This window comes from Chrysochloris asiatica, unplaced genomic scaffold, assembly GCF_000296735.1.
Source record: "Chrysochloris asiatica unplaced genomic scaffold, ChrAsi1.0 scaffold00119, whole genome shotgun sequence".
Taxonomy (NCBI): Eukaryota; Metazoa; Chordata; class Mammalia; order Afrosoricida; family Chrysochloridae; genus Chrysochloris; species Chrysochloris asiatica.
The window spans coordinates 6,682,886-6,704,968 of record NW_006408637.1 but is presented as its reverse complement, the minus strand read 5'-3'; the positions used below and the strand labels follow the sequence as shown (position 1 = coordinate 6,704,968).

Genomic DNA, 22,083 nt, shown 5'->3' with positions numbered 1-22,083 from the left:
GGGAAGGATTGCAGGGTATACCCTATGGTTGGTTGATGATGCATGGAGGGGATTGTAACCATGGCAATGAGACAATATAGGATGGAATGAATGTAAAACTAATGTTCTCCCATGTAAACTACCACATAATCCACAATAAAACATTTAAGAAAGAAAAAAAAAAAACCCACAAAACACAACTGTGTTAAGCATCCATCACTCACAGACAGTCTGTTGTATTAGGGTGACTTATATCCATCCTACTGTGACACTAGAAATTATGTCACCGGTATTTCAAATACCAACAGGATCACCTGTGGTGGACAGGGTTCACCAGCGCTTCCAGACTATGACAGACTAAACAGGAAGAACCCGGTGATCTACTTCTAAACAAACTGATCAGTGAAAATGTTAGGAATAGCTGCAGAGCATTGTCTGATGTGGTGCCGGAAGTTGAGCCACACAAGGTGGAAGGCGTAAAGTGAAGAGGAAAAAGTTGCCTCCTTAAAGTGGAGTCGACCTCAATGATGTATACGGAGTAATGCTTTCTGGACCTTCATTTGCTGATGTGGCACAACTCAAAATGAGAAGAAACAATGCAAACATCTATTCATAACTGGAATACGGAATACATGAATTATTAATCTAGGAAAATTGGAAGTCATCAAAAATAAAATAGAGTGCATAAAGATCCATATTCTTGGCACGAGTGAACTAAAATGGACTGGCACTGGTCATTCTGAATCAGACAATCCTACAGACTATTATGACAAGAATGACCAGTTAAGAGGAAGGGCGTTACAGTCCTTGTCAAGAAGACAATTTGAAGATTTATCCTGAAGTACAACACTTTAACTGATAGGATGGTACTTATACAGCTATAAGGAAGACCACTCAATAGGACAATGACTCAAATTTATACACCAACCAACAAACTTCAAGATGAAGAAATTGAAGATAAGAAATTGAAGATTTTTGCCAAATTCTGTAGTCTAACATTGATCAAACATGCAATTAAGAGGCATCGATAATGACTGAAGACTGAAATGACGAAAGTTGGAAACAAAGAAAAAGGATCTGTAATTGAAAACTATGGCCTTAGCAGTAGAAACGACACAGGAGACCACATGACAGAACTTGCAAGACGAATTCGTCGTAAAAATCTTTTTCCAACAACAATCATGGCAACTACACATGTGGCCCTCAAGAGATGGGATACAAGGCAATGAAACTAAGTACATCTGTGGAGAGAAATGATGAAGACACACGGTATCACCAGTCAAAGCAAGGCCCAGGGCTGACTTCAGAGCAGGAACATCAACGGTTGATGCTGAAGAAAATGAAAACAAGCTCACTAAAGCCAAAGGACAGCCCCAAGGATATTCCACTTGAATTCAGCACCACCTCAAACATAGTTCTGACAGAAAGAACACTTGTGATCAAAGACTGGATAAACTGTTGTATGGCATCATACATGACGAAAGCAAAAGGCCATTTAAAAGACAGGAAATGAAAGTCAAAAAGAGACGGAAATTTGCTCCAGATTGTAAGAGAATAATAAATAATTAAGTAATAAAGGAGCTGAACAGAAGATTTAAAAGGTAGTTCATGAGATGCTACTGCTGTTACTAAATGCTGTTGAGTGACCCTGTAAATGGTTTCTACTTCATAATCACCCTTAAAGGGTTACAGAGGAACAGGTGGCAGATTTGAACCCCCGACCGTGTGGTTAGCAGTCCAGTGCTAATCTTACAGGGTCACACAGTAGTATAATAAAATGTACAAAGGTCTGGAGTTAGAAGGTCAGAAAGAAGGAAGAACATGCTTCATGCTCAGCATTGCTCACACTGAAAGAATTGAGGAAAACATTCAAGCTTCCAGTTGCAATACTGAAGGATTCTATGGGCAAAATAAGGGCTGCTAGTGATGCTGTAGATAAGCACTGGACTGCTAAGCACAAGGTCGGAAGTTCAAACCCACCAGCTGCTCTGCTGGGGAAATTGGATGCTTTCTGCTCCCATAAAGATTTACAACTTCAGAAACTCTATACAGAGTCGCTATAAGTCAAAACAGACTCAATGGCACATAACAACAACAATTACTGAATGATGCAGTAAGCATCTAAAGATGGTGGAAGGAATAAACACAGTCACTGTGCCAAAAAGAATGGGTGGACATTCAACTCTCTCAGGAGGTAGCATATGATCAAGAACCAATGGCACTGAAGGAAGATGTCCAAGTAGCACTGAAGACATTAACAAAAAACAAGGCTTCAGGAACTGACAGAATAGTAACTGAACTGTTTCAATAAACTGATTCAGCACTGGAAACACTCACTAGTCTATGCCAAGAAGTTTGGAAGGCACCTGCCTGGCCAACAAACAAGAGCTTCATGTGTGTGTGCCCATGCCAAAATAAGGTCACCCAAAAGAATGTAGAAATTAGCAAACAGTATCAATTAGTATCACACAAGTAAAATTTTGCTGAAGATACTTTAGAATTGGTTGCAGAAGTATACAGACAAGGTGAACTCCCAGAGATTCAAGTCGGATTAAGAAGAGGCCATTCTTGAGATAAATTGGAAAAGAGAAAGCCTCAGCAAAGAAATATAAGACACTCTTAAGACCAAGTGGAATTTCTGTAACTGAAATAAAAATTAAAAACAAAACAAAAAACACTGGATATAAGGAGCTCTGGTAGTGTAGTGGTTACGAATTGGGCTGCAAACTGCAAGGTCAGCAGTTCGAAACTACCAGCTGCTCCGCGGGAGAAAGATGAGGCTTTCTGCTCCCGTAAAGATTTATAGCCTCAGAAACCCTGTTTAGGGTTGCTGTGGGTCGGAACTGACTCGATGGCACTTAACAACAACAATAACAGGAAGGAGATGAGAGAGAACTGGAAAACAGAGTGAACTGGAAAACAGAGTCCCCCAAAAAAGCATGCAATCTGAACAGAAAGACAAGTTATTAAAAGAAAAGAAAAAAAACCAAACCCTAAAAGAAAAACCCAGAACCTCGGAGACAACAGGAGTCCTGGTATAAGGCTATAGGATAAGAACTGGACAAGGTTACAGCTCACCCACCAGTCACTCCTCAGAAACCCTATACAGGGGGTCTATGAGTTGAAGGAAATGAAAAAGACTACAGTGCTGAAAAAATACTTTAGTCAGAAATGGCTGACTGAAGAAGTGCAGGAAACTCCCCAAAAAATAAGACCAAAGAAATTCATGCCCAAACACATCTACTGAAACTAAAGACAAAGAAAAAATCATAAAAGAAGAGAAAAAAACATTTCGGCAATATGGTATACTCTTCTAGCCCCAGTCTTTGTGACTCCCACCAAATGATGGGTGGGTGCATCCACCTAGGGTATGAAACTGTACCATGGGGCTTGTGCATTTACCATTCCCACTAGGTACAAAATGAGCCATCTCAGAAGTAGGAACAGGGTCTCTCACGGCCATCCAGAGAGCAGAGAAGAAATGGAGCGTTGCCCTTACACCCAAGATTCCTGTGTGGAACATCTCTTCACCCCCAGAGACACACAGCTGTGACATTACAAAAGTGGCAGCAGCAGAGACAGCAAAGCCAAGAACACAGATAGAGCAGGGTGGCGGGCTTCCGGGCCCACAAAGCCAGGAAGGCGGAACACTGGCTTGCGGAATGGAGTGCCTCCAGGCACTTAATTGGGAAAACTAGTGTTGCAGACCTGTGTGTGGAGCTAGGTGGGGTGTAACACTCGTGCAAAGTGGTCACGGGCCAAGGAACCGAGGGCCTGCGAACCCTACAGGTACAGCTGCGAAGAGGTGCTCCTGACTGGGGAACTGCTGTCTCCTCAATATTTCTGATCCTGTTAACTTCCTTAATAAACCCCACAATCATAAGTATTCTGTGTGGCTGCTGGAATGAATTTTTGGACCCAGCAGAGAAGCAGAATGCCGTGGGAGGGATGGCTGCTGTAAAGAAGGTCAGATGGTGGAGGCATGTCTGACCTCCACCTCATAGGTTCAAGCCCACCAGCCACTCCATGAGATAAAGAAGAAGCTTTCTGTTCCCACAAACATTTACAGCCTCGGAAACCCTATACAAAGCCAGTATGAGTTGAAACCAATAGACATCACTTAACAACAACAATCATATTATAAAACATACTCCAACAATCAAGAACAGTCTTGAAACGAATGGGCTGATGTGTCATTTGTTTCTCCTTCCACCTGTCTACTTAGAGGAGATCAGACACCACCCCCATCTCCCTTTGGTGCTGTGGATTAATGCACTGGACTGCAAGGTCGGTTTGAACCGCAAGGTCAGTGGTTCAAGCTCACCAGCTGCTCCTCAGAAACATTATACAGGGTTGTTATGAGTCAAAACGGACTCAAGGGCACTTAATAAGGAAAGACAATTTGAATGACCACGGAGGTCTCATCAGAAACAAAGGAGGCAAAAAGCAAGTGAGAGAACTTTTTTTTTTTAATGCCACAAAGAAAAAACCGTTATCAACACAGAATTCTGTATCACGTGAAACATCCTACAAATATGAATTAGAAATAAAGACATTCTCAGATGAAGAAAACTCACTGTAAATAAACCTACTCTAAACAAACTTCTGGAGTCCTGGTGTGGCGCTGTAGGATATGTACTAGACTGTGAACCACAAGGTCAGCAGTTCTAACCCACCAGTCACTGCATGGAAACCTTCTACAGGGTTGCTATGCATAGGAACTGACTCAATGGCACTTACTGCTAAATCCTATCAAATGATGGACATCAAGAACAAAAGAATGAGCAACAGAAACTAAACATGTGGGTATATACAAAGGACACTTTCTAAGTTCTTTAAAATTTGTATGACAGCTGAAAGCAAAACAGGTAGGGCTTTCATAACACAACTGTAACATACTGGAAGTGGGTAGTAAACAGACCCGTAATGTGGTAAGGTTTCTGCGTTCTACTTTAAAGGTAAGATATCATTGCTGAGCATACTATGAGAAGATAAGTCTGTATACTACAAATCCTAAAAAACAAATTACATAAAAAACAGACAAATTAAAAATGGAATACTACATCATGTTCAAATTGCCTAAAAGAAAGAAACAAAAAACCAGAAATAACAGAATACAAATGATTAATGATAGACTTAAAACCATAAATATAAATTACATTAAATACCAATGGTCTATGCCTGCTAAAAGATTAGAGGGTATCAGCAGACTTATAAATCCAGACTCAGAGATGCTGTCCTTAAGAAATCACTTCAGATCGAATGATCTAAATGGGTACAAGTGAGAAACAGGACACCAGACCAACAGTGATCAAAGAAAGTAGGCATGGCTACATTAGCATCAGGTCTCTTCAACCTGACTGAAGAGACGCTGGAAAGGTGGCGGGAAAATGATCCTTGACCTAACCTTTAATACATTAACTCAAAATGGATCACAGATCTAAATGTAAAATTAAAAACAGCAAACAATAAAAGCTGTAAACAAAAACACAGGAGGAAATTGCATGTGACCTGTGGTTAAAGTAAAGAATTATTAGACATGATGCTGAAAACACAACCCATAGGACAAAAAAAATTATAGACTGGACGATAGAAGAAATAAATCTAACCATTTTTTTCCGGTTTACCCAAAGTTAAATCTCTAAGTATTTTCCTCAGGTATAAGCTAATGCCAATGCCTCTGCAGAATTTTTAAATGGCTAACTTCTAAATGTCCAAATGAAAGTGGTCAGAAGGGATGGGCAGTCAAGACTCGTCCATCACCATGAACACCTGTACAGCCCAGGGGTCTCGAGCTGCTGTTTCAGGGGTACCTTAATGTGAAGAGTAGGAGCTCTGGCAGCATGGTAGCTTATAAGTTTCGCTGCTAGCCCCAAGGCCAGCAGTTCAACTCTACTGTGAGAGAGACGAGACTTTCTACTCATGTAAAGATTTACAACCTGGAAACCCTATAGAGTTGGAACAGACTCCCTGGCATGTTAAGTCCCACCACCAATTTGAGGAGAGAAGAAAGAGCTTAATGCTTCTATCTACAACCACTATATTTTCTGTATCATTTTCTACTTAAAATATTTTCAGAGATTAACATATTTAAAATAAATAATAATAAAAACTACTGTCATTTTCATGTTTAAGCTTGCTTCTTTGCACCGTCTAGCGTAGTGACAGAAATGGATCCCGCTTAAACATACTGGAAATCATTCATTTTCAATGATCTGGAACTCAATGAACAAATTTAAATTTTTGAAAAAAGAAACATGAACTCACACTCAAAAGTCTCTATTAACAAATGAACGTCAACCCCATGAGGCAAAGGGTGCAGCCAGGTCATTCCCAGAACCTTAGAGAACACCAGGAGGTCCTCAATCAATCTTTAATACATTCAGTAATTCCCTCTCATCCAAATACCAATGAAATACCACGCAAGAATCCAAGAGAAATCATTTGTCCTCACCATCTTGGGTACTGGAACCTTTCAACAAGCAAGTATGCAATAACTTCAACAGCAACTGGAGGCATCTGTCAGTTTTCAGCAAGGGTATGTAGGCATTTGTGCCAAACTTCATAAGGGCATCCAGAAGAGGATCTAAGAATGTCCTTAATACATTCTGTATTCTCCGCTTTTCACTAGGTATTAAAAGACATGCCCAAATCAAGCATTTCAAAAATAAAAAGAAATGATTTCCCACCTTTCATTTATGGAATTGGCTAATTAAACAATCCAATCAGACAAATTACTCTAATGAAGGATCAAACACTGAGCACAGGTCAGGGTTGACCTTGTACAGCCCAGCATTCCCCATGAGTTAGCAATTCACCAAAGAAAAAAACACAAAAGACACACCGTACTCAACTCCAGACAACTATGACACAAACCCCAGGTCCAATTCTACTTGGAAAAATAAAAAATGCTTATTATTATCTGCTTCTACAATACAAACAAACACACAAGCATTCTGCTAATCAAGGAATAAGACTTTAAACAAAATATGTACAAAGCATAATTAAGGATTTAGGAAAAACTGGTAAAGCGAACTTAAAAGCAAAACCAATATGCTAATCAAGTAAACGAGATATATTAATATTAAATGAAAAACTGCAAAACATAATTAAGAATTTAGGAAAAAACTGGTCTAGCCAATCTTAGTATGAAAACTGTCTAGAAACTAAATTTGCTATCAATCAAGTTAATGTGCGAAATTAAGTCTGAAATTAAGCTTCTTTTTGCAACAATGATAATCTAATGAGAATTGATTTATCCATATTCACTAAAAATATATGAGATGGTTTTATCTCTATTACCAATTTTTTGTAAAATCACACATTCTGCAAAGGGGTCATGTTCAGTGACTTTCTTTACCCAATCCTATGCTAGGAACTTACAACCCATTCTTCTAGTATTATAACCAGTCATTACTGTAGATAGCTTTAAGTTTGTTTGTTTTTATAACTTTCTCAAGATATCTGTATTTGCACAGGCTTTTTGCACGGTGCTAAACAGTGCAGTGGCTTTGCTGGAAACCACAAGGTCGGCAGCTCAAGGTCAGCCGCACCACAGGAGAAAGATGAGGCTCTGCTCCCGCCAACACGTACAGCCTTCATGAATCAAAATAGACTCCTAGGCATTTCACGGCAACAATCCATTTTACCAATCTAAAAATACTAGTATGACTTGATTTATATGAATTTATTGCTAATTTAAAACATTTCTTTATGTTTTAAATTGATAACTGTTCTAATACTCTCCCTTAATACTCTTATAAAGTTATCGAAGGGCCACTGAGTCAGTACTGAGTCATAGCGACCTTGTAGCGGGTTTCCAAGGAGAAGCTGGTGGTTTTGAACCACAGACTTTGCAGCTGTAGTCTCGTGCTTATCCTAGAGCACCACAGTAGGACTCCTTAATATTCTATACAATTCATTAAGAATCTGAATATACACCATAAACCTGACTAGTGCTTCATTGGTTTTGCCATGCTTTCTTGTCAAGTTTACAAACACTTACCTGTATTGATTCTTCATTGCTTCCACATCCACAGCCAGGAGCACCATGATGGCAACAAGCTTGGCTTCAAACCAATCAGGCATAAAGCTGCTTTCTCCTAATGAAAATAGTATTTAAGGTTGGTAAAGCATTAATCAAAACGTACAAAAGTGATTCAAAAAAATGAAACACCTCAGTGATCATGTCTTATTAATATTAACCAATAGAGAAATATAGCTCTGAGAACAAAAGAGAAATGTTTCCTGAAGAAAGAACATATAAACTCATGTTTCTGGAAGTATAAGCAGCTAATCATTTAAGACCTATCTCATTTTCAGATTACAGAAATCAACAGCTGAAAATCACTGGGAGACAAATTCAAGGACATGTTAAATTCAAAGACGCAATTTACCCAAATTACTACTAATGACTGTAAATGAAGTGAAAGCATTAGAAAAGTAAAAAGAATCCTAATTAAAGAATTTAGTAATAGCTCTTCCCTCGTGCTATTTTACACATTATTGTCACAAAGAAGTGGCCACATTGATTATGCAAAATATCTGGTAAAAAGAAAAAACTGAAAAAAATCATCCTTTCAAATATAACTTCTCTCTAAAAGTCTTTGCAAAAATCAATTCACAATGCTCTTGTTTATAAAATTATAATGCTGGGGGCAGAGGGGATAATGAACATATTTACCTACAGACATCTATTTTCACTATAAATTTACCTACACATGAATACTTCTACTACAGATCCACCTACATCAATTGCTAAACACTCATCTGCAAGATCCAGGCAATAAGGACTCAACATTTTAGAGTAAATTAATAAATTTGCATTCAATGCCTATTCTGGTAACTTAATAGTTTGCAAAACTTAAAATACTTCAAGCTCTCACATCCTGGAAAAGATGTGGCACAAGTTAGGAAAACATTCTATTTTTCACATATTTCAACATGCATTTGGTTAAGCCCAAATTTCCATCTAAAAAACACAAGTTTAAAATATTGTTAGCATTTGGGTTGTATGAATCCATAAAAATTAGTCACCCTTCAGGTCTAGAACTGAATGCGCCCTCATAGCTCAGTGTTCAGCCAAACAACAGATAGGTTTATGAGGGGAACAATAACACTAGGGGGTCTGTACACCTCAGAATACTCAGCCATTAGAGATCAAAAGGGCAGCATTTACCCAAGGGCACAGTTCAGAAGGGTTAGGAAGAAGGGGCAATGGAAACAGGAAATGCAGAGAGGTAGAGTGGCATGTGAGGCTACATGGTAGGGATCGCATTCAATGAGAGGAACTGCAACATGCATGACTATTGAATGGAAAACTGATGAGCTGCTCTGTAAACCTTCAGCCTGATCACAATCCAAAGCTATGGGGGGAAAAAAAAGTTTTAAACTTACTTTCCCCAGCGGGTGACTTAACATACTCTTGAACTAGGTTCCGTACATAAGCATTCAAGTAAGATGTCTCATCAAGCCCAGCGGAGCTCCAATCTGAAGGTCGCCTAAAACGGCTTTCATTAACACGCAGCCAGTCACAGAGCTAGAAGAGACAACAGTTATTACTTTATTTTAGAAATCTAACGGGACAAAGCGCATCCAATCTCTATTATGTCAATTCTCAATGCCTCAGTAAACGTAATTTATATAATTGAATATAGCAAAGCAACTCACAATTTGTTGTCATGAGTGAGTTCCAGACACAGAGAAAAAATAGTGTGTATGGAAATTTAAGTATGTGTGTACATACATATATCCATACCTATGTGTATAAGTGTGTGTTTTCTAATCTGCCTCAAAGAATTCCTAAACTTCATTAACAGGTAAATTTTTTTACATTATTTAATATAAAATGCATATCCTGAAAACATATTCTAAAGAACATCTCCACAAAAAATAGGAAAATTGAGCGGGTGGGGGAAGAACAGCTAATGCCTATGTTTGCATGTATGCAACACACACACACACACACAGATGCTCTCTACCCAGATATATTCTAGCAACACCTAGAATTAGCAGACATCATAGACATGAAAATAAGATAGGATGCAAACAAACAAGAAGCAGGCCTTTCCTTTACAACAGGAAATGGCCTAGGGAGACAAATCAACAATACTTCTCCAAAGTTCTAAGACATTAAAGGTTGTGCCACATAAATTTTATTACTACAAAAGTCAATGAAAAGGTAGTTTGAGACATACAAGGACTCAGAAAATCTACCATTCCAATGTTGTTGTTAAGTGCAATCAAGTCGGTTCTGACTCACGGTGACTCTGTACAGGGCTTCTAAGGAGTGCCTGGTGGGTGTGAACCTCCAACCTTGGGGTTAGCAGTCCTGTGCTTATCCTACAGAGCCACATCATGACTAACCTCACCATTCCTATATTTTTTAATACGTAAAATTTAAAACATGTACAAACAAATATAAAAAATAAAATTAACAGTACAAAAATGGAGAAAGGAAGCGAACACTAGGCCTGCTAAAGAACACTAAACCCATTCAAACACTTCTGAGAAATCAGGCATAGAATGCGGACATACGGTGGTGGTGGTGATGTGCCATGGAGTCGGTTCTGACTCAGAGCAACGCTTACAGACTTACCAAGGCTGTCAGTCTTTACAGGAGCAGAAAGCCTCATCTTTCTCCTACATACGATTCTATAATCTACTTAAGCTAATAAATAATTATCAGAAAACTGAATATAAAACTGGACACAGCTGTCCGTGTTCTTTTAATGAGGTGGATTTTTCCACAATGAGATTGTCACGGTAGTATATATACAAAACATAGTGAAAAGAAAGAATTACTGTAATTAATCACACTAAAAAAATCACTACTGATATTTTGCATTTCTGCATGTATGCATGCGTGCGCTGGGGTTTTTTTGTTTTGTTTCACTTAACTGTAATCATATTGTATGGTGGTGGTGGTGGTGATGTGCCATGGAGTCAGTTCCAACTCAGGGACCCTGTACAGGGTTTCCGAGGCTGTAAATCTTTACGGGAGCAGGAAGTCTCATCTTTTGCCCGTGGAGCAGTGGGTAGTTTCGAACTGCTGACCCTGAGAATAGCAGCCTGATTTGTAAACATGGCACTACCAGAGCTCCTTAATAATACTGTATAAATAATAACATATCTAGTGATTTTAAAGACTGAATTATGATTGTAAAGGTAACATGGGCTCAGCTCATTGCTTTAAAAACATGAGAAAAGTCACCCAGAATCTCACCATCTTATTATGACCACCTAAGGTCGGAATCGATTCAATGGCACTTAACAACAACAATAACCTCATATGCATGCAAAAGCTGGACAGTGAATAAGGATGACCTCAGAAGAATTGATTCTTTTGAGTTATGGTGTTGGAAGAGAATATTCAAAGTACCATGGGATGTCAAAAGAACAAACATATCTGTGTTGGAAGAAGCGCAGCCAGAGTGCTCCTTGGAGGCCAAGATGACCAAACTTCCTCTCTCATACTTCAGACATATTGTCAGGAGGGATCAGTCGCTGGAGAAGGATGTCATGTTTGGTAAGGTGGAGGGTCAGAGAAAAAGAGGAAGACCCCCAACGAGATGCACTGGAAAACTGGCAGCATCAGTGGGCTCAAGCGTGACAGCAATAGTGAGGTTGGCCCAGGAGAGGCAGTGTTTTGTTCTGTTGTGCACAGGGTCGCTATGAGTCAGTACTGACTCGATGGTACCTAACAACAACGAACCATTGTCAAACTGATCCTGATTCACAGAACCCCTGTGGTACCAGGTGTCACAGAAGCAGAGTGCCACATATCTCTCCTGTGGTGAGTTCAAACCATGGACCTTCTGCTTAGCTGCTGAGCAGTTAGCCACGGAGCCACAAGTGCTTCTATTGACGACAACAGCTGTTAACATCACAGTTTTTCTTATTCACTATTGACACTGTTTGTAATAGCTAAAAGTCTGGAAGCAAGTGAAGAGCCTAGCCGTGGGGGGAATAGAATACAGAATGGAGGAAACACACAATGGACTACTACACAGGTGTACAAAAAGAGTAAGGAAGATTTCTGGTTACCGATACGGGGAAATCACTAGAGAACTTTTTATTTAAAAACTGGAAGACCGTGAACAATGCATATATAATATGTTACTCTTTGTCTTAGGAATTGGGGACAGGACAGAGGAAAAAGAGAACAAGGTGGAAGATCGGGAATGGTAAACTTTTCTGAGTGTATGATTTTAATCTTCAACTCACAAAAATTCATTACCAACTTACTTATACAGAACTGAATTTAAACGAAAGGAAAATTATTTGCAACACGTATAACAACTTGCCAATACCCTTAAAGTAAAAAGAAGCTGGGGAAAATACAACACTAAAATCTCAAAAGAAAATGAGGAATGAGCAGGAACAGAAAATTCAGAAACGAGCTACAACGGTTAGAGAACATGAAGAAACTGTTCAAACACACTAGCAATGTGAGCAATATAAATTAAAAACCAGAGCTATTCTGTGTTCTCTAGCAACGTGGAAAAGAACTGGACAGGTTACTGTTGTTATGTGCCATGGAGTCGATTCTGACACATAGCGACCCTGTACAGGGTTTCCAAGGCTATAAATCTTTACGGGTGCAGAGAGCCTCATCTTCCTCCCGTGGAACGGCTAGACAGGCTGTAGGTACTATAATACTGCTAATATAAAATAGATGTATATGTTTATACACTGAAACTTGCCAACCTGCAGCAAAAATCTTTAAACTATTCAAAATTCAGCTATTTAAATTTTATGAATTTATCCTACAGAAATATTCAAATGTAAATACTCATTTAGAAATATGCTCAGCCTTATGTGGGTTAATGCGCCAGACTGCAAAGCCATTTGAAATGCAAGGTCAGCAGTTCAAGCTCACCAGCTGCTCCTCGGAAATCCTATACAGCGTGGCTGTGGATTGGAACCAGCTTAACGGCACTTAACAACGTTACTTACAATAGCAAAAACGTGGAAACAAATGAAAAAAGGAACTGATAAAATAAATTCTAAACAGATTTGCAAGAGCTAAGTGGTTCAGAGGTAAATAATGATGTATGCACAACCTTGGAACAACAGGGCTCTTGGATACAGAGATTGAGACATGGTTGGAATGGGGGAAAGGGGGGAATAATGTTAAGATGCTTGGCATCTTTTGAATTTTGGTTTTCCTTGCATTATATTATAAAATAGACAGTGGAGGGGGTGAGAAAGGAATAGCCAGAATTATTTTAAGTCTATCTTCTGCCTGTAACTGATTGGAATACCTAAAATGGGGCTACAACGTGCCTAGTGAAGGAGGCTTCCTGAGGAGTCTCTGCATTACATAAGACTATAGGTAGAAGCCTGAACCACATCCAGATCTCCAGAGATGGGAAGTTTCCACTTGAAAGGACGAGGAAACCAGCCTGGAGTGGCTAGAAGAATAGAGGAAACTTCTTGAAAGAAATACCTACAGGAAAAATACACAACAACATAGGCAGACCGACTGTTACTACAGGAACAAGCAAGTTGCTTGCCCAGGAAACATCAAGGCAAGTGGTCGGGTCCCCTCAGTGCAAACCCCCTTCCAAGACTAAGACTCAGTGGGCATACATGCTCTGATTGGTGACCACGCTCATCACCAATAAGGGGAAGTGAGGGAAAAAGAGCAATGAAGCTGCAAGCTAAAACCTACAACGTTCAATAGACTCCTGTGAACCCGGGTGGAGACCTGGTTGGCCAGAAGTGTGGCAAGACCTGGGGAGTCTTGGGCCCAGAGTCAGTGACACAGCCACAGAGGACTAGAGTGGAGAGTGAAGCATCCAACTGATAAGACGAGTGGGCATATGCACAAGAACACCCACACTTGCAGATAATACCCACTTGTCCTGGCTTCAATGACTGGATGATCAGAGCTCAACCAGAAGAAGAAAGAAGAGGAAAAAGAGTAATCTGATACAATTTGATGAACTTGACCTACACCTATGGATGCAGTAGCTCAAAAGAGGGAACAAATCTTTACAGCAAGGATCATTCCCACCTCCTCCATACACAGAGTAGACAGGGATGGGCAACTTGGACATTGGCTACCCAAAATGGAGGGGCTACAAAGGCAAGAAGTGACTGGCTTACAGTCTTTCAAGAGGGAACCTAGATCCAGAGGGCCTGGAGGAAGGTAGACGCTCCACTGAGCAGTATACAATCTGTCTAGGCGGGAATGATGAAATGAAATGCGGGTGGGTCTCTTGTGATACAATAGTGAATACTTGTTATCAGGACTTCCTGTGAGGGTTGGAAATGTAAAGGTAGATGTTTTGTAGCAAGGAGGGGAGTGATTAACTTTTCAGTCTAGGAGCAGAGGTCCCTGGGACTATCAAGGGAGAAGAGCGGAGAGCGGGACCCTACCCAGAGAAGCAGTGATGCCTGAGATGGAGGTAGAGACAACGATGTGGAGAGATGGAGCATTTGGGGACTTTAGACACAGAGAGGGAGAGGGGCTGTGTGCAGACAACCAGGGGACAGGCTTTGGTTGGTTGATGATGCATGGAGGGGATTGTAACCATGGCAATGAAACGATGTACGATAGGATGAATGTAAAACTAATGGTCTCCCATGTAAACTATCACATAATTCACAATAAAACATTAAATAAATAAATAAATGCTAAAATAATGAATTTTTAAGTCTTAAATATCAAAATATCACATCTTGTAGAATCACTTAGCAGCATGCTAAGTAAATGTGAAAATAGAAAATAAAATTCAGAACAGTGTAATGTCTGTTTTATTTAGAAATTTTGACAGATATCAACATATCATTACGTGTGTTGTTGTTAAGCGCCGTCGTGTTGGTTCCAACCCACAGCGACTCTGTATAGGGTTTTTAAGGAGCAGCTAGTGAATCTGAACTGCTCATGGTAGTGCAAATCGCTTTGCAATCTGGCACATTAACCCACAGCACCACACCAGGACTCCATATGGATACATGGATATATATAAATGGAGCTCTGGTAACGTAGTGGTTAGGAATTGCGCTGCAAGAGCAAGGTCAGCAGTTTGAAAATACCAGCTGTTCCGCGGGAGAGAGATGAGGCTTTCTGCTCCCGTAAAGACTGACAGCCTTGGAAACCGTCCGTTTACAGGGTCGCTATGGGTCGGAATCGACTCCACGGCCCATCACCACCAGCACGTTTTTCAGTGCTATCAAGTCGGTTTTGATTCATAGGGACCCTGTATAGAGCTTCTAAGAAGTGGGTGGTAGGTTTGAACTGCCAAACTTGCGGTTAGCAGTCCAGCTCTTATTCTACAGCACCACACTAGGACTCCTCTACCATAATTTGTTGTTGCTAAGTATCAACGAGTCGGCTCCAACTCACAGGGACCCTGGATAGGGTTTCTGAGGCTCTAAATCTTCGCAGGAACACAAAGCCACATCTTTCTCCCATGGAACTTGTGATCTGCAGTCCAGAACTAATGGTATGGAGCCACCACGCTCCCTTTCTATAATAGCAGCTTTTAATATACCACTAGATTTTAATACACCACTTTCGATGAGACACAAAACAACTAGAAAGAGACTCAACAAAGACACAGAAGAAACCAACAAATAGATGTATATATATGTGTATGTGTGTGTGGATTTAAGCACGCACATGGTTTCTGTATATTTATGTACATATTTGTGTGTATATCTGTATATATACCACAAGATCAGAAGTTCAAACCCACCAGCCACTTGTGGGAACCCTACACGGGGTTGCTAAGAGTTGGACGATTCAATAGCACACAATACCACCAATAGCATACATGTGTACGGCTGGCAATGCGACATGGAAAGCTATTTAAGGTAAATTAGAATTTGGCCATGAATTAGATGTATAAAGTCAGGAATAAAATTAAGGATTACCACAATGTTAGTCTTGGGTAACTGGTTAAAACAAAGTGATGTTAACCTACAGAAAAAAAGAGAAAGATGAAGTTTGAGGTACTTACGGTTTATAACAGAGTCTAACATCATTCCTAACACATCTGATCCAGAATCACGATCGGCCTGCTATCAACACTTTTCTTCTAAACATTTTTCTTTCTCCCATTTCTCCCCAATCTTAGTAGCATCATTAGTTGACTCAAATATACCAGAGGTAACAGAGCAATTCTTATGTATATAAATGGCTAGTAATTACTTCAATTATAAATAACGCTATTGAGATTTTGAACATCTTACTGAATTCTTTTCATATCTCACCTCTGCCCATAATGAAGTTCCGCGTCCTAGGGATTCTTCTTGTCTCAGCGACATGAGAAAGGTTGAGACATCAGAAAAGGATACTTTCTCCTTGGGAGGGGAAGAGTTTTTACAGAATGTTCATTTAAAAACTTTTAAGTGAATAAAATAAAATCGCTGTGAAAATCAACCAAGTATATTATTTAAAGAAGAATGTTGTTGTTGTTAAGTGCCGTTGAGTTGGCTTTCACTTACAGTGAATCTGTATAGGGTTTCTGAGGAGCAGTTGGTAGATTTGAATTGCCAACTTTGTGGTTTGCAGTCCAGTGCTGATCCTACAGCCCCACACCAGGAGAATATTGATAATTAAAATAAAAGAAGCCTGTCTTTTTAAAAAGAAGATAATATTCAACTTTTAAATGAAGATTTTAGTTGCAAACAACTAATAGATTTTATATTATCAAAGATTATTTTACAAATCTATTTTTTAGAGGTTACCTGGTGTGGCACTGTGGGATAAAGCACTGGCCCGCAAGGTCAGTATGAATCACAAAGTCAGTGGTTCAAACACACCAGTCACTCCTGGAAACCCTATACAGGGTTACTAAAGCCACAAAAATCACTCCTGATTAAGGAAAATAGCCTAGGTCTTTTTCATCCCCTTAAGGTTGTGTATGTTAAGCTGTCTTGCTCAAGCCCTAGGCCTGTTCCTGGACGTAAAGCTTTACTGTAACACAATCATGCCCGTCCATTTACACACCATGGCTGCTTTGGGACCAGTGGTGGTTTAATGGAGGCTACAAACGAGGTCTGGGCTGGAAATCTACCTGTCTCTCCCACATGGGAGGTGACAATTCTACCATTAAAGCAACAATGGAAGAGCTGAGTAGCTGTAACAAAAACCATTTTTCCTGCAAAGTTTCAAGATTTACTATTTGGACCTTTAAAGAAAAACTTTGCTGGCACCTACTCTATATAATACTATTCCTGGGATTCTATTTAAAACACAACACTCAGCAGCACTTAACAACAATAGAGACAGCATACTTCCTTGAATGTGAATTTACTGTAAATTATGAAGAAATTTTATTATATATATATATATAAACTATGAACTAGAATATAAAAGTATACGAATTTACAAGAAGCAAGCTTTGACTGTCTATAATTACCATACAAATCTGCTTTTTATGCACCAAAACAACCTGGTGAAAATGTCTGAGAGTGCTCTTTGGGGAACACTTTCAGAGGGGGTGAGAGAGAAAAACGCAACAAACACACTGTTTTGTACACCAGATGCTGCCTAACTAAAAAGCAAGAGGGAGAGCTGAGGTTAAGTGCTCTTTTGATTATATATCATCCCATAAGAACGGGATAAGTTAGAGGCAGACTCGAAAGTTATAAAATCCTCCAACAAGGGCTCAATTTCCATTATTATATTCACTCACCACTTCCTAGACCCACTGTGGCAAGAGTTCCCAAAGCCACTCCCTGCTTCAGTCATACTGCAGAAGGACATAAAGGACTCACTATATATTCATACTTACGGCTACCATTTATTGCAGCAAGAGGACACAGAACCAAGTCAGCAAAGGAAAAGACACACGGGGCGAAGTATGGAGGCATCCAGGGCCAAGCTTCTAGCACCCTCTCCTACTAGAGTCCCACAGATCAATTTCATTCCCCCACCAACAAGTCACGACAACCATCTGTGGAGTGTTGGCTACAAGGGAAGTTCCCAAGAAGAGCCTCCTCAGTTCACAGGTGCCCAGGGTTTTTATTAGGAACTGCTCATCAAGCCAGGTGTTCAGCAGAAACTACACTGTTTGTACAAACTGTTCAGACACAGCGAGCCACAGTTCAATGGGCGTTTTCTTACAATCTAAGACTCCAGACACCAGCCAAGGGCCAAGGTTATAAGCAACCTGACACTCTTTCTAATGCTAGCACTCACAGGCCTGACACGTTAACCCTCTTGCATACCCACTCATTAAGATTACTAAGTGGAAATACTATGAGTAAACAAAATAAACTTACCACATCTACCAACTTCATAGCTGTCTGAAGAAGATAGCACTGAGCTGCCCCTCGTAACAGAATCTGATGTGTAATCATAGTACACTGAAGAACATCCCTGGTATCAAAAAGCAAACACACACCTTGGTTTTTGACAATTCTGATGGTTGACTGGCAAGTTGATTTATAACACTGACAATTTCCAAAAAGAAAATCACTGTCAGTACAATTTCAAAGTCATACAGGTCCAGTAAGGCATATAACAGAATTAAAATTTAATATTAAACAAATCTCTTAAAAAAAAAGACTATCTACAAAGATAAATGCTTTCTTCATATTTGCTTTGCATTAACTATTTTTCTCATATTTGTTTTTAAAGTAAAAACTCTGCATTTGTGAAATGTTTTCTTATGAATATTATCATTTTCTACATATCTGGGGCTGCGGGTTAGTGCACTGGACTGCAAAAGTCAGTTTGAACTGCAAGGTCGGCAGTTCAAACTCATCAGCTGCTCCTTGGAAACTCTATACAGGGTCGCTATGACTCTGAATTGACTCGACAGCACTTAACTACAAAACAACAACAATGTAATAGCATAAGCACTGGACTGCTAACCATAAGGTCGCCGGTTCAAACCCACCAGCTGCTTCTTGGAAACACTATGGCACCTAATAACAACAATTTAATAAAAACAGTAATTTAATAAAAACTTATTGGTCTTACTTAAAGCGGTCAAAATCTAACACCATATATGTTATGTTGTTAGGGGCCACTGAGTCAGTTCCGACCCACAGCAACCAGCATAGGGTTCCTGAGGACTGTCTGGTGAGCAAGAACCGCCAACTTTGTGGTTCAAGCCAACTTTGCTGTCCAGGTCATTAGCCCACAGTGCCACACCCGGACTCCATATGTTATAGTACACATTAAAATGAACAATTCATAAAACAAAAAGTTAGTCCAACTCTATATGAATAACAGGTTTTTGAAATTTACTTATTTTCATGTATAAAATAAAGAGTTAAACTACAAAGCTAGTTTTAACTGAAAACAAAATGTACGAATGAAAAGAATCCTAAATCAGCATAGCAAATTACCTGAGAGCAACGAGCCCTTCCGTCCCCAGGGCTTTACATCTTGGGACATTTGCCAGAGCTTTCGATAGAAACAAAATGGGCACGGCACACCAATGTTTACTGGCCATTTTCTGAATAAACTTTAATAGGAAACTCTCTGAAAGTTAAAAAAGAAAAAGGCTGCTGGTAAGTACATGAAAGATGGTCATCATTAGTCCTTAGGGAATGCAAATCAAAGCCACAGCCAGCTAAGGCTTCACATCCACTAGAAGGGCTGTTAGCACCACAGGCAATAACGTGTACTGGCAAAGAGCTGGAGAAATGGGAGCTTCTTCACACTGAGGATGCGAATATCAAGTGATGCAACCATTTACTTCAGTTGAATAAAAGAACTTCACTATGAAAGCAATCTAGTATACTACTTAAAATAGAATACGGTTAAATCAAAAGAAAGCTATCTGAATTGGAAACAGAAGGATGTTTTCTCAAAAAGTGAAACACAGAATTACCACGTGACAATGAAATTCCACTTCAGGAGAACTGAAACATATATGCACAAAAGAGCATGTATATAAGCGTACACATATCCTGATTCATAAACAAATCACAGGCTATTTGTACAAGAATTTGGCCACGCAGAAGAATGAAGTACATGCTGTAACACAGATGAACTTTGAAACCATTATGTTCATATGGCATGCAAGACCATTTATATGAAATGTCCAGAATTGGCAAATCTATAGACAGAAAGTACATTAGATTAGTGATTGTCAGGGACTCAGAAGAGAGGAGAAAGGGAAACAACTATTAATGGGTATGGACTTTCTCTTTGCAGTGATGAAATTATTCATTGGTGATAGCTGCAAAACTTTGTGAATGTACTAAAACCCAATGAACTGTACAGTTATTTCAATTTCATTCCTTTTTAAGTAATAGATGTATGCTATACCATAGATTTATGCAGCTATGTGTGCGTGTGTGTGTGTGTGTGTGTGTATAATTTTAAGGTAATACAAAAATATTTTCCTGTTAAAAACCATTCTTCAGTTTAAGAGGTGTCAAGGAAAAAGCAGGACATGACCATAGGTAACTGGCCCCTGGTATCTGTAAAGAATGACATTTGATATTTCTCACTGGCTATTTCTTAAACCATCACACCACATCCAGCACTCATCTGTTAGTTTGTTGTACTGTGGTGGTTTATGTGTTGCAGTGATTCTGGAATTGATACCACAGGTATTTTAAATACCAGCAGAGTTACCCACTGTGGACAGGTTTCAGATGAGGTTCTAGACAAAGCCAGACTAGGAAGAAGGAGAGACGGACTACTTCCAAATAGTCACTGACAACTTTGCAAGGAGTACTGGAACACTGTCAGACACCACCGGAATACTGAAGCATGATGAAGAGCACCAGACTATGATCAGGGCTAGTGCTGGAAGATGAGCCCCTCAGGGCTGAGAAAGAGCTGCCTCCTCCAAGTACAGCTGACCGTGATGACAGGTAATGCCCTGGGGGACCTTCATGTGCTGATGGGGCACAACTCAAAAGGAAGAGAAACAGCTGTAAACATCCATTAACAATCAGAACATGGAATGCATGACATATACATCTAGGAAAATGAGAAATTGTAAAAAATAAAATCTAATGTATAAACATCGAGAACCTAGGCATTAGTGAGCTGAAATGGACTGGCATTGGCCATTTTGAATCTGACACTCACGTGGTTTACTATGCCGGAAGAACAAATTGAAGAGAAACTGTGTCGCATTCGTCATTATAAAGAACAATTCAAGATCTATCACTACACTACCCGATAGGACAATATCCATATGACTACAAGAAAGACCAGTTAATACAACTATTATTCAAATTACGCACCAACCACTAATGTCAGTGATGATGAAACTGAAGAAATCTACCAGCATCTTCAAGGAGCTCTGGTAGCGTAGCGGTTATGGTTATGGCAGTTCAAAACTACCTACCACTTGTTCCACGGGAAAAAGATGAGGCTTTCTGCTCCCATACAAATTTTCAGCCTTGGAAACCCATTCAGGGTCACTACGAGTTGTAACCGAATCCACAGCACACAACCAACCACAACTTCTTCAGTCTGAAACTGATCAAACATGCGATCAAGATGCACTAATAATTACCGGCAATTGGAATGCAAAAGTGGGAAAGCAAGAGGAAGGATCAGTAGTTGAAAAATATTGCCCTGGTGATAGAAACGATGCTGGAGATAGCATGAAAGAATTTTGCAAGACCAATGACTTCTTCATTGCAAATACCTTTTTTTAAACAACCTAAAAGACAATTACACAGCTGTAAACCAGCTGGACCTCACCAGATGGAATACACAGACATCAAATAAACTACATCTCTGGAAATACAGGCTCAGCACTGGACTGTAAACCACAAGGCCAGCAGGTCAAACCCATCAGTTGCTCCTCAGAAACCCTATACAGGGTCACTGTGAGTCAGAACTGACAAGACAGCACCTAACATCTGTGGAAAGAGACAGTCAAAAGGCCCCAGCTCATCAGCCAAAACAACACAAGGAGCAGAGTGCAGAACAGAGCATCAACTGCTCAAAGGCAAGTTTAGGCTGAAGCTGAAGAAAATGAAAACAAGTCCACAAAAGTCAAAATATGACCTTGAGCATATCCTACCCGAATTTAAAGATTGTATCAAGAACAGATTTGACACTTACACTAAAAACTGAAGACCAGAAGAATCGTGGTATGACATCAAGACCATCATACAGGAAGAAAACAAAAGGTCATTAAGACAACAAGAAAGAAAGAAAAG

General features: G+C 39.7%; 1 protein-coding gene across 1 annotated transcript in view; it reads right to left on the bottom strand.

Annotated features, from left to right (window-relative positions):
• The window catches only part of TARBP1 (TAR (HIV-1) RNA binding protein 1), a 110,455-nt gene that overhangs the window by 63,111 nt on the left and 25,261 nt on the right, over window positions 1–22,083 (bottom strand). Inside the window, exons 7-13 of the mRNA XM_006868588.1 lie at window positions 19,294–19,429; window positions 18,220–18,316; window positions 16,204–16,293; window positions 9,372–9,517; window positions 8,570–8,575; window positions 7,985–8,074; window positions 6,434–6,606 (exon numbers count right to left, since the gene is read on the bottom strand). Of these exons, the coding sequence (XP_006868650.1) occupies window positions 6,434–6,606; window positions 7,985–8,074; window positions 8,570–8,575; window positions 9,372–9,517; window positions 16,204–16,293; window positions 18,220–18,316; window positions 19,294–19,429 (738 nt within the window). The remainder of the gene's footprint in view (window positions 1–6,433; window positions 6,607–7,984; window positions 8,075–8,569; window positions 8,576–9,371; window positions 9,518–16,203; window positions 16,294–18,219; window positions 18,317–19,293; window positions 19,430–22,083) is intronic.